This window comes from Gigantopelta aegis, chromosome 9 (assembly GCF_016097555.1).
Source record: "Gigantopelta aegis isolate Gae_Host chromosome 9, Gae_host_genome, whole genome shotgun sequence".
Classification (NCBI taxonomy): domain Eukaryota; kingdom Metazoa; phylum Mollusca; class Gastropoda; order Neomphalida; family Peltospiridae; genus Gigantopelta; species Gigantopelta aegis.
Window position 1 is genome coordinate 40,597,000 of NC_054707.1, and position 13,719 is coordinate 40,610,718.

General features: G+C 36.5%; 1 protein-coding gene across 1 annotated transcript in view; it reads left to right on the forward strand.

Moving 5' to 3' along the window:
• The window catches only part of LOC121381579 (cell surface hyaluronidase-like), a 37,773-nt gene extending 25,230 nt beyond the window's left edge, over positions 1–12,543 (forward strand). The window contains exons 23-35 of the mRNA XM_041510913.1: positions 757–838; positions 1,520–1,622; positions 1,828–2,003; positions 3,237–3,400; positions 4,379–4,541; positions 5,032–5,133; positions 5,745–5,896; positions 6,954–7,044; positions 7,873–7,947; positions 8,591–8,623; positions 9,131–9,212; positions 10,497–10,600; positions 11,200–12,543. Coding sequence (XP_041366847.1) covers positions 757–838; positions 1,520–1,622; positions 1,828–2,003; positions 3,237–3,400; positions 4,379–4,541; positions 5,032–5,133; positions 5,745–5,896; positions 6,954–7,044; positions 7,873–7,947; positions 8,591–8,623; positions 9,131–9,212; positions 10,497–10,600; positions 11,200–11,408 — 1,536 coding nt within the window. The 3' untranslated portion in view covers positions 11,409–12,543. The remainder of the gene's footprint in view (positions 1–756; positions 839–1,519; positions 1,623–1,827; positions 2,004–3,236; positions 3,401–4,378; positions 4,542–5,031; positions 5,134–5,744; positions 5,897–6,953; positions 7,045–7,872; positions 7,948–8,590; positions 8,624–9,130; positions 9,213–10,496; positions 10,601–11,199) is intronic.
• The last annotated feature ends 1,176 nt before the right edge of the window (positions 12,544–13,719 follow it).

The window sequence follows — 13,719 nt, forward strand, 5'->3', positions numbered from 1 at the left end:
GTGTATATAAGAGATCCTTTGCTACTAATCGGAAAGAGTAGCACATGAAGTGGCGACAGTGGGTTTCCTCTCTCAATATCTGTGTGGTCCTTAACCATATGTCCGATGCCATATAGCTGTAAATAAAATGTGTTGAGTGCGTCGTTAAAACATTTCTTTCCTAGTTCTGACAAAGATGGGTGCTGAACATAGATTCCTCGTTTTAACAGCGTGTATTAGCTAATCAATGTACTTTACTCTTTGGCTATTACCAATGGGATATTTAAATATGACTGTACTGGAGTCCATCTTTATCAACCTGCGTGCCTTGTATTGCAATACCGTCACAGGTAATATAACTAATAGTTCACCTCATTAAATTTTTTATTTACATGGATGTCCACATTGGACAGTACTCATGTTAATGAGCTATGTCTGGTGGTAGTTTTGATATAGTGGGTTAATTTAATCTGGGAGTGGTAGTCCTCTTTTAGCGGTGCAGGAGGGATAACATCTCAAGTTAAGGAGTGGCTATCCTCCTATAAACAGGCACTAGAGAGATTTTTGGAATCGGCAACTATTATGCATTGTACAGAGATACGGTCCTGGGCCACGTTTCACAAAACGATCTTATTTTCTAAGATCACATTAAGTGCATATGTCAGCTGTGCAGTTACGGTAGATCTTAGGGCTAAGATCACTTCGTGGAACGCGGCCCTGATCATGTATTACGGTTTTTTCGTTCAAATATAGTGACTAAATGTTTTTGTTCATTAGGAATATGGTGTCCCAATAGAAGTCGGTTCAGATGTTCCGCAGTTTACGGTCCCTTGTCCACCAGATTCAGAGCCGATCAATGGTAAGATGCGCAGTTTGTTTACTCTTCGTTGATTCAGTGATGCTGGACGCATTTAAAATAATACTTATCACCCAAATGGTTTGCATGCTTTGATAAAACATTAAATGGACTGTCCTGAGTTTGTAGCCATTGTTAAATGTTTCAGACTAATAATCTTTTAGGTAACTGGCACCCTCTCATTTTAGTCGATGCTGCCCATCTCCCAATAACCTTTTATACTTTCAATGGCATATTATTAAATATTTAACAATCTGTTTCTATATATATTCATATGAATAACATGTACAACTATATTAATAAAGAATCATGTCTCACTACCTCACGCAAAGTCTTTTCTCTTGCTCAATATTTCATTTGTCCGCTGCCTGTGAGTTTACAGTGTTAATGGGGCGTTTTGTTTTTGTTTAGCAGCATACAAAGTCTTTTCTCTTGCTCAATATTTCATTTGTCCGCTGCCTATGAGTTTACAGTGTTAATGGGGCGTTTTGTTTTTGTTTAGCAGCATACAAAGTCTTTTCTCTTGCTCAATATTTCATTTGTCCGCTGCCTATGAGTTTACAGTGTTAATGGGGCGTTTTGTTTTTGTTTAGCGGCATACAAAGTCTTTTCTCTTGCTCAATATTTCATTTGTCCGCTGTCTATGAGTTTACAGTGTTAATGGGGCGTTTTGTTTTTGTTTAGCGGCATACAAAGGATGCTTCAAGGATAACTGGAGGTACAAAGACTTGGCTGAAAAAGAACAGTTACTTTTTAGATCAATGACCAGGGACGGCTGTATTAAGAGGTACGTACATGTAATACCAGTCCTAGAACAGTTACTTTTTGGGCAAGGATCATGTATCTGTTTTTATTTTTATTTTTTATTTTTTTCGGGAGGGGGGGGGGGGGCTTGTAGGTTTTTTTGGAGAGGTTTTAATTTTGAACCGCTTGTGATTCTGTATCTTAAATATGAATCATTATGATGCATCTTTATTTTTCAAATCCTGCAGATGCCACAGTCAAGGATACGCATATGCTGCGGTACAGAACGGCTACAGGTGTGTGTGTGGTACAGCGTATGGCGCATATGGTCGGGCTACTGGAGGCTGCACGAAACGATGTTCAGGCAATTCTACACAGATGTGTGGTGGAAAGATGAAAAACGATGTCTTTGCTACAGGAATAGGTAAATTCAGCACTCGGATTTCATCAGATATTGGAATGAATGAATGAATGAATGAATGTTTAACGACACCCCAGCACGAAAAATACATCGGCTATTGGGTGTCAAACTATGGTAATGCAAAAAAATTAAGTGATGATCAACAGCAATATAAAAATTCAAGATTTAAATAAAAACAGTGTAAAGAACTGTGCAAAAATACAAATATCACAGATAGATGCTGACTTTTACTCAAAACTTCAGTTTTGTGCTGTATTGGCCATTCTCAAAGAGAATGCTACACCCCTGCACCACGGTGAGGTTACAGCATGCACAGGGGTCATCCGACATTTGATGAAAACATTTTATTTTTAAACTTTAATATTTTTTATTGCACATGATTATATTCTCATTGCACATGATTATATTCTCAAGTACCTTCCCACGCACACATCCGAAATACGCTAGATTTGCTAACTTTAATACAATTTAAGCAAGACGTTTAAGCACAACAAAACTGTGACAAACGGGATGACTTACATTTTCCAATAGTAAATTTTCCATTTATGTTGAGTAATATGTACCTTCTGCTCCAGCTTGTGGTGTCTATATATCACAACTAAGATACCTTAGGGCAAGCTCGTTGTATGCAGATTTCAAACAACGTCATATCATTTCTTCACAGAAATTGTTCCATCAGGATTATGATGTCGAGAGACTGCAGAGGGCATTCAAAATGTTTTATGGTAAACTTTTGGAGGCTACATCTACTAAATACGAAGCACCACTGACCAAAATGATGGCTAATGATATTCCATATTTTGAACTTGTGCATACTTTTTCAGCTGTGGTGACTACTCATGATGGGTGTCACCGGTGGGACAGGCTCATCTTTTGCGAACACCTGATATCATCACCGTTATGACAGTGATTCACGAGTGCATGTCATCACAGCTGTACTTGTATTTAGTTTTGATTTAGTAAACTAGTCTGGGAGTGGCAGTCATCTTTGTGGTAGTGCAAGAGGGGTACAATCTCCAATAAAGGATCTTCTTGGGAGTGGCTGTCCTATAGACAAGGCACTAGATAGATGCTTTTCAATTCAACCATGTACTGTGCAGGGGTACGGCTCTGGTCATGTATTATGGTTTTATCATTCTTGATTTAAGAAAAACAGGCTTCGCAAATTCAGCCTTATATTTTCCATTTGTATCTGTCACTAAACTGTTTCTGTTTATTTTTAATTTATTTCTATAGCTCCCCCAGAAGCTTTACCCCAATGTGGACCAGGCAAAAATGGCGCCGAGATTGATGGGAAATGCTACTTCCTGTCTACGGATTATCGAAGCTATATGGATGCTCAGCGGGCTTGTGTTCACCTTGGTGGTGAACTCGCAAGCATTAACACAGCCGATGTCCAGGTAACTTTCTCAATCATGTAATTGAACGCATGATAAAACTGGATTCATATCGTATACAGATGATGGTTTCATGTACAGAAGTCATTAAATGAATCCAGTAATTTTGTTCTTTGAACTAGAAAAAGTATATTTGGTAGAAGAAATGTGGAGTAATTTCGATTTCATCTTGAACTTCTGTTGTAATTTCTTCGTGATACTGAATTGTATTCTAAGTTTTAATTTTATCTTATCTCTGGTATTTGTATTTAACACAGTTCTTTACACTGTTTTAATTTACCTCTTTGATGTTTTTGATTTTTTTTTATGTTCCTCACATACGTTTTGCATTTACTATAGTTTGACACCCAATAGCCAATATTGTTTTCGTACTGGGTTGTTGTTAAACATTCACTGTATACCGATCTATGTAATACTACAGACATTTTAATTTATGTATACGGAAAATTTTAGATACTAGAATGTTTTATATATCTCACAGGTGCGTTTCAAGGCAATACAATTGCCAGGCTTGACAGATACTTATTTTATGGAGTGTACAATATACAGCTGAATGCGCATGTTGATAACGATTTGTTTAAATGTCTTGTTAATTGTATACTAGTAAGTGCAATCTGAACGACAAAACCGTAACACATGATCAGGGCCGTATCTGCACAATGCAGAGTTGAATGGGCTTTTGGCAAAATAGTGGATGATTCCATGAAGCTCTATCCAGTGTTTAAGATTTTTTAATTTTATTTTATTACGTATTATTTGTACCATAATCAACCGATTAATAGTGACATCTAACTATATAAAATGTCTCATGTAGTCTCCATGGAAAATATTAGCAACAATATGTCATGTAGTTTCCAGGATTGCGACCACATTATTTAGTCTGTGTTTAACGATGGATGGATGGATGGATGGATAGATATAGATATAAATAGATCACGGGCTCTTACACCATTATTTGACGCCATGCAATTGTTTTTTCAGGAAAAGGTTATAAGGTATATTAGGAATGCAGGATCAAGAGTATGGTTCGGTCTTAACAAGGTGCTCGATGGAAACAACCTAGTCAACGTTGATGGGTCACATTTAGGTGGATTTTCTTACTTCCAACCGGAATTCGTGAGCAAGGAAAGAGATATTTATGGATGTAAGTACATCTTTGGACATGTAAATAATGTTGAACATTTACTACACTCGTCTGCTTTGTACCTCTGGAAGAATAGCATGACTTGGGTGTAAATTTCAACGATGAAAACCATAACATTTTCAAAGTCGTATCTTTGAACAAGACGGTCAAAAGGACAATACCACGAGTCGCAGTCAAGTGTTTTGCTATCAGGAGGAAAGCCACTTCCTAGGACGATACTTGGTGGTTCCTAATCAAGGCTGTCAACACCATGGCAATTATTGTATTCATGTATGAGAGTTTAGGTGGCAATGACTCTACTTTTTACTGTTGGTCTGATCCCGTATTTCTTTCTATTTGTATATTATTGGACAGTTGTTGCTATATAATAGCTTCAACTACCGCTCTACTTCCGTCAGTTTGTTATGTAGTTTGTTATATAGTTTGTTATATAGTTTGTTATAAAAGTTTATTATGCAGGTATTTTAAGAAAGAAACTGTTTACTTACAGATATGAACATAAACTCGTTGTTCCACTGGTGGATGACAGGTGGAAATTCTCGCAGAAAATATCTCTGTCAACTGCCCAAAGATGGAGCGACTCGCACTGTTGGTATGTTACCTTGAAGAATGTTGTTAAAATGTCAGTATTACACTTTCAGTAATTATACTGTTTACATTTCTCTATCAGTATATTACACTGACATTTTACGCTTTCAATAGTTGTGATTTGCTGCAGTTCATTATCGCTGTATTTTACTGTTGGCAATGTTATGTTTGCAGCATTACACTAGTAGTATATGTTTATGTTTTATTTCAATATTCATTGTTATTAGTTTTAATATTACTACCAGGTGCAGAAACATGGAGAGCAAAATGGAAAGATGCTCCTTATCTGAGAGTATAGGGAACATCTTGTTCAGTATCGCATCCCTATGCAAGTTTTAAAAATTGCTACACAATTTTAAAACCTAAAACAGTATTTGCAATCAATTTTCTATAGACTAGAAATGTCGCTAATCAAGACGTTAGAAACAAAATGTTCCCTGCAGAGGTATAGGTGTTGTACCCTGACCCAATAAATTGTTTCAAATTGCATGTAATTGCATAGATCTATACATTTCTGTCTGCACGAATAAGTTGGGTATGGCTAAAGTGAAATGTTTGGGATCAAATTTTAACTGTAGTTTTTAGATATATTTATATCCCTTTTTTCCACCACAGAGAGTTGTGGAACAAATAGCAGTGGCAAGCGACTGGGTAGTGCTGGCACGTGTTATGCTGTAATAAATGACAAACTGAATTACCATGACGCCGTGATGGCCTGCTTGACACGGCACGGCGTGGCTGCACCGATGGACACTGAAGGCCAATGGGTACGTACTTGCAGCCAATACAATATTTCATTTTTAAGTTAAAGTTTAAAGTTTGTTTTGTTTAACGACACCACTAGAGCCCATTGCTTTTATTAATCATTGGCTATTGGATGTGAAACATTTTGTAATTTTGACATAATCTTAGAGAGGAAACCCGCTAATAGTTTTCCATTAGTAGCAAGGATCTCTTATATGCACCATTCAGACAGGATAACACATACCACAGCCTTTGATATGCCAGTCGTGGTGGCCTGCTGGAAGGAGAAATAGCCTGATGGGGATCGATTGACCGCTCAACAAGCGAGCACGTTACCACTGGGCTATGTCCCGCCCCTCATTTATAGGATATAATTATTTCATACTTGGCATTTACTATTTCAAACCGCCAATCCTACTGTATTAGAACACAGTATATGCTAAATGATTTCAAAAACTAGATTCTAATTGTTAGTCCTTACGAACAAACAATTTTCACTGCAGTTTATCACATGAGACAAACACTAACCTTAATGTCAGTTTTCCTGTTGTGATATTTGTCCTTTTGTGCAAATTGTGTTAATTTTCCTGTATTTTAAATGCCACAACATTCTAAACTTAGTCAAATACCGTGAGATTATAATTCCTCCATAAATCTCAAATTAAAGCATTCCACTCCATACTGAATATAGTCTACACATCAATGATATGTGCTGCATGTGCATAACATTGGTTAATGATGATGGTGGTTGGTGGTTGGTGGTTAGAGAGACGTTGGTATTGTAGTACTTACAGGGCCGTAGCTAGCGGAGGGGGGCAAGGAAAATTATCCGGAATTTTTTTATAGAAACTTTAAAGAAAATTATCTTCTTAACCGTTTAGGGAGTTGTAGACTATTAACTACTCAGTTTCCCTCCCCACCCCAACAAAAAATCCTAGCTACAGCCCTGACTTTACTTCTTAAATGTTATGGCTTATCATTACGCTGGATTATTATAGTCATTGTATTGGCGTATTTATGACTAGAGGATGGCAGTATGACACCACACTCAAAACTGTTGAATACATTTTGTTTTCACAGAAAGATATCGTTGAACACATTCAGCTGTTTGGCGCCTCAAATACTGATTATTATGTTGGCAAGAAAGAACCATTTGAAGGTGTCTATACTGGTACGTAGTTTTATTCATATTATAGTTTATACTTGTCCATATTTATACGTTTTATGCTTTTGTTTTTTATTTTGTGCCAACACCACATTTGGCAATAAACAGTTAATGAGTAAAAAAAAAAAAAAGATCGCATAACCCGCAGCATCGAATAAGCCGTAGGGGGCAATGTTCAAAGTTTTAAAACGTATAGCACGCGGGCTATACACGTGAAATTACGGTAATGCAAATTTTCAATTACAATACGTAAATATGGAAATGGTGAAATGGTAATATTTATAACCAAGCTGCACAGTGTATTGCATACAGTTCTACCTGGTTCACAATATAGACAGTATACTGGTTTAACTTTTAACATTACTGGCTCTGGAAGGAAGAAGGAAGATATCTATCAATCTATCTGTTGGAAATTTACCTGTGAATATTGTTTTTGTTATCATTCACACACAACTGTTAATTAATTTATAATTCTGGAAACTGGAACATTTCGACTTTGTTTTCTGTGGATGTTGTTTATTCTCTGAATATTTCATTGCATGACATTAACTGTATGTAGCAGCATTGTGATTAATGCCACCATCGCCCGAGGCTACAACTCCGCCCAAATGTATCTGAAATATACAGTAACTGTGGTAAATGGTCTATGTGGGCAGTCTGTCTGTATCTCTCTATCTCTATCTATCTCTCTCTCTCTCTCTCTCTCTCTCTCTCTCTCTCTCTCTCTCTCCTCTCCTCCTCTCTCTCTCTTCTCTATCTATCTATCTTCCATTGTAATAATCAATCAAGTCTGTAACCTGTGTATTGTGTCTAATAATACTATTTTACTTACAGAACTGATATATTCAAAGCTTTACATTTCTGGCCAGTCTCAGTATAACAGAAGGAATGGCATAGTTTGTCAGCTCGGTAAGTACACACCGATAGTATGCGACAGTAACTTCATTAAATGATTTAGAAGCTTGTCAGTGGGGTCTAACTGTGCAACTAAAACATAACGGTGTATAAACTGGTGACTTAAGAAAACAACGTAGCCTAGTGGTAAAGCGCTTCCTTGATGGGATCGATCCCCATCGGTGGACCCATTGGGCTATTTCTCCTTATAGCCAGCGCACCACGACTGGTATATCAAAGCCTGTGGTATGTGCTATCATATCTCGAATCTGTGGGATGGTGTATATAAAATATCCCTTGCTATTAATGGGAAAATGTAGCGAGTTTGCTCTTTAAGACTGTCAATTACCAAATGTTTGACATCCAGTAGTCGATGATTGATTTAATGTGTTCTAGTGGTGTCGTTAAACAAACCAAACTAACTTTAAAAACAAAAATTACAACGATGCCTGTGAGAAACGGTCATACCTGTTTTCTTTCTATAGTGTGTTGATGTATATAACACATTCTTGTCTAACCATTATAAGTTTAGAATGTCGTATGTCAGTCAGTTTTAGACGTATTCATTAATTATCTGGACGCATAATTTTAAAATTTTATTCTGTTTTAAGAAAGCGTGTTTATATTTTGTTTAGTTACAACTTTATTTTAATTTCAGAAACGGTCAGTGCGTCAAAACCCTGTTCAACTGGTAAGAATTGTTTACAATAATTACTTACATTGTAAGCAACATCTGCGAATTTGATTTTATTAAAAAATTTCATGAATACTTTATTTTGATAGTCATTGCTATCATGTATGATTAAAAACAGCTCGGTTTTAAGGATGAATGGACCTGAATGTACGGTGCCTGCTCAAAATACAGGTTCATTTCCCCCCCTAGATTATTTTTATTAAAGAACTGACATGTTTTACTTTGTGGTTCAAAACGATTTTCGAATCTCACATTTATAAACTGGACCTCGGGGTGTGTGTGTGTGTTCAAGGCCCCTTTTTATAATCTCGCCCCTCCCCCCCCCCCCCCCCATTCCCCCGCTTGAAAAAAACCATATACATGTCCTTAGCTACACAATGTAGAGCTACACAATGTAGCTAGAAGCACGATTGATTTGATTAAGTACGTACAACACATTATTTGGAGATTTATTTTGTTATGTGCAAGTTAAATAAGATATTGTCTTTGATGTTTTGTTTTTAGAATGGACGAAATTTGGTGATTCCTGTTATCTTTATCTTGGAAGATTTGGAAATTATAACAAAGCTGATAAATTATGTAATCAGTGAGTATTGTGTAAAATATTAATAATAAATATACACCAACAGCGAATCGCTTGGGGAGAGGGGTTATGTAAAAGGCCAAATTATCCCTGGCTTTATTTCAGGGATGTACTTAAATGTAGAAAATAATATGTATCGCTCAACTTTTGCTAGAGATATGTCAAAATATATCATGATAAACAATTTGTGCATATCTTACATTTGTGCAACATGGCATTGTCATCGGTGAGACGATGAAGTTTGGATGATCCATACAGATAAGTCATCCATTAACACAATAAAAAAAGAAAGAAGTGTTTTATTTAACGACGCACTCGACACATTTTATTTACGGTTATATGGCGTCAGACATATGGTTCAGGACCACACAGATTTTTTTTTTTTTAAGAGGAAACCCGCTGTCGCCACATAGGCTACTCTTTTACGACAGGCAGCAAGGGATCTTTTATTTGCGCTTCCCACAGGCAGGATAGCACAAACCATGGCCTTTGTTGAACCAGTTATGGATCACTGGTCGGTGCAAGTGGTTTACACCTACCCATTGAGCCTTGCGGGGCACTCACTCAGGGTTTGGAGTCGGTATCTGGATTAAAAATTCCATGCCTCGACTGGGATCCGAACGCAGTACCTACCAGCCTGTAGACCGATGGCCTGCCACGACGCCACCGAGGCCGGTTTAACACAATAAATGCAATTGCTTTACTTGACATGTTTTTCCAGATATCCCTATCGAAAGTTGGGTATATTTTTGGCTACCTCTAAAACTAGAAATGGTTTCTCTGGACCGTGTACGGTGAGGGCGGGACGTAGCTCAGTGGTACAGCGCTCACCTGATGCGCAATCGAGCTAGGATCGATTCCCGTCATTGGGCTATTTTTCGCAACAGCCAATGCTCCACAACTGGTGTAACAAAGGCCGTGGTATGTACTATCCTGTCTGTGGGATGGTGCATATAAAAGATCCCTTGCTGCTAATAAAGAGTAGCCCATGAAGTGGCGACAGTGGGTTTCCTCTCTTAATATCTGTGTGGTCCTCAACCATAAGTCCGACGCCATATAACCGTAAATAAAATGTGTTTAGTGCATCGTTAAATAAACCATTTCCTTCCTTCCTTCCGTGTCCGATGGTGGTAGAACACAACCAACTTTATCACTTAGAGAATGCAGTTCTAATTTTGCAGATGTTTTTGGTGCTCTCGTAAATTTTAATTTGCCAAAGCCGAAATGTTCAATATTGTATTACAACATCTAATCTCGTTATCTATTTTTAATTCTAATTCTATCTAGGGGTGTAAGCAGCATTGTGACTATCAAAAACAAAGAGGAAAACCAATTTGTTGGAGATCTGGTCAAGAACTTCAATGTGGAATGGCAACCTTCGGTTCTTTTAGGTAAGTTTTGGAGTTTAATACTGACGTCACATTTTTAAATTTTTTTAAAGAAAATAATTGTTACTGCTTTCTGTTAACACTCATCTCTGTTCTGAAAACAAGCAATTCCAACACTTAGTCACCACCACGTACCCAACACTGCTGTTATCAAAAATCACTGGTAAATATTAAGGATGAATATTTGCCCTTCAAGTACAAAGTACTCAATTAATTTTAAAATGTCTTGTTCATATTAAATTTACGTTTATACCACCGTGATAACATTTTCAATTGTGTTTTACAATGAAACGTTTGGTCTTTAACATGAGTAGTTTTTTAAATATTTTAAGAGAAAATGCATAGTAACTCTTCTAAATTACTATGTTTTAAATTATATAACAGTTTTGACTTTTAACGGTTTTATAACCAAGTGATGGCACCTTCGTTATAAAACGTTTATGTAATGTTATTTATGTAAATCATAAGCATTTTTTCGAAAATGTTATTTACAATTATAAGCATATGATTGTGGTATTTGGGAGTCGGTTATTTACTTCTTACCTGCAAGAAAGAAGACCCATGACATTTGTTAGTGTTACAAGACTTACATTATGTTTCAGGATACATGTACAACAAGCAAATTGCCAACTTCCAGACGTCATCAGGAACATCAATGACGTATGCAAACTGGAAAACTGGTGACGGTGTCGCCAACGTGGCCAGTGGGAACTGCGTGGCATTGATGACATCGAGTTCAAGTTACACATGGAAGAACCAGAATTGTAAAAAGGGAATCACTGCAATAGTTTGTCAGTCACCGGCTGCATAATTTCAATCCATGAATAATGGTGGTAGAATTTTATAATTTTGTATTTCAGTATCTCTTACATATAGTTTCCAGTTTGTATGTAGGGAGTACAGTCAAATCGGCTATAATGGATAACTAAATTGACTGATGTAGTACACAATAGCCTGTACTAGATTATTACTGTATAGTTTCCAGTTTGTATGTAGGGAGTACAGTCAAACCAGCTATAATGGATAACTAAATTGACTGATGTAGTACACATTGGCCTGTACTAGATTATTACTGTGTAGTTAACCCACCTTTCAATACTCTCTTTGGTGGCTCCTTAACACAGGTTTGTCTGTATTATCTGATATCATATATCAAAAATAGATACAGGATATATTTACGGAAATTATTATATGATGTATATGGCAATTTTGTTTTAGAGAGACAGGATTTTGGTGTTACTTAAAAATGGGGTCCATGGGTTGAGAATGCTGGAGGTGAACATCCTTGGAGACTCCACCTGCGTATCTCAACCAATTTTTTTTTTTTTTGTTCTAAACGTTTGTTTTTATTTCATCCATCCAGGGAAATCGGTGTTTAGAAGCCACCTAAGGTATTAAAAACGGCTGCTTAATACTATTAAATTTGAAGAACATTAAACTAGCCTTTTATGGGAAATGGCTACTTATAGTCCGTCCCATCATTCAATAAACATGTTTTTTGCAAATCATTTCTGTTTGGTTTGACGTAAGAAGCAAAAGTGTTTTGGAAATAACAAAAATACACTATTTTTGTGAGCTATTTACAAATCAAATTGCTCAGACAAAAATAACTTATGGTAAATACCATAGTATGAAAAAGGCGTTCCCAGTGGGACGGACTATAGTATCGTGGTGTTTTGATAATTACAAGGTTTTTCTGTAAGACTCTTAACTTATCCAAAGTTGAATACTTATCCAAAGTTAATATAAATATTCAAGTACAGACAAAGAAATCCATTAGGTAGCATACATGTATTTAGTGTGTTGAAATTTACGAAACTGTTGTGTTGTTGTGTATATTTTGTTGCTATGTTTGTTATACGTTTTGCAATATATATATATATAATGTTGGTTACAGTATATTGTGTTAAATGTTGTTAGTGCAATAAAAACACTGTTACAACTTATTCGGGTTTTCTTCACTTTACAACATGAAGCTATGCTGCCTGGGTTGTGACATGAGCATATTAAAACAAACTATATTAAAATAAAACTGTCTGACAGATTGTATACATAGCATGGACCTAGCTAAGTATTAATGTTATCTTTAAAAAATTCACTTTTAAATATCTCGTCATTATGATCAGTCTTTACTAAAATGTTAAGAACATTGACATCAAGGGAAGGATGGTCCACCCCGACTCAAACAAACTTGATAGTATAAATGATAATGATAAATGCTTATTAATGATAATGATAAATACTTATTAAAGTGACGGACCCTGGTTTTTAAACCCTATATGGCATATTTTACTTTTAAGGACCCTGAATCCAATTCACCCTATATACTAATGGGGTTTTAAACCCGGAGTGGCATTAGGAGTTAGGCCACACAAATTATTAATCGTTGTTTCTCTGTCATTACTGACGTATAGCTATACATTTTTTTTATGAACAGGATTCTTTACTTGAGCCAACCAGTGCACCACCGGATGAGAGAGCGAGAAAGAAAAAAAGACTCCATTATATGCTGTTATGTGGGATAAAACAAAGTACACCCACGGTGATGAATATTTCGACCTTTGGACTTGGCAAGCCTCATCCCAGGTTGATCTTTCCACCGCCTCGGGATGTATTTTTTTCTATCCCATATGACAGCATGTGATGGAGTGTTACGTTATTAGCCATATGGGCAAAGAGAAATGGGAAAAGAAATTGTCTTTCCCTAGGAAAAGATTTTTTTTTTAAATAATCTTCCCCTAGATACGATTTGACGTTATAATCGTCCTTCGCTATAGGCTTTCGTGTCTTAGTTTTCATAGCGACAGTCATGTCAACAGCTAACTTACCTAATCGGGTTTCACTACACAGATGTCATCTGCCATTGAAATCCATGTTAAATTGCCCAATTTTAAATGAAGACTGCCAATAAATCGAACGGGTTCTCGTTGGCACTAACGACTTACAATATTGCGAACATGCATTATCTAAGCATTTATTTTCACTCCAAAATTTAGAACATTTCAGTCTTAGTTTTTTGCTATATGACCGCATCTGGCTGTAGTACCGGTCCGAACAGGTGCTTCATTAACCGATACACCCATGTCCCGAAAAGTCAATGCACAATATTACAAAATATCATG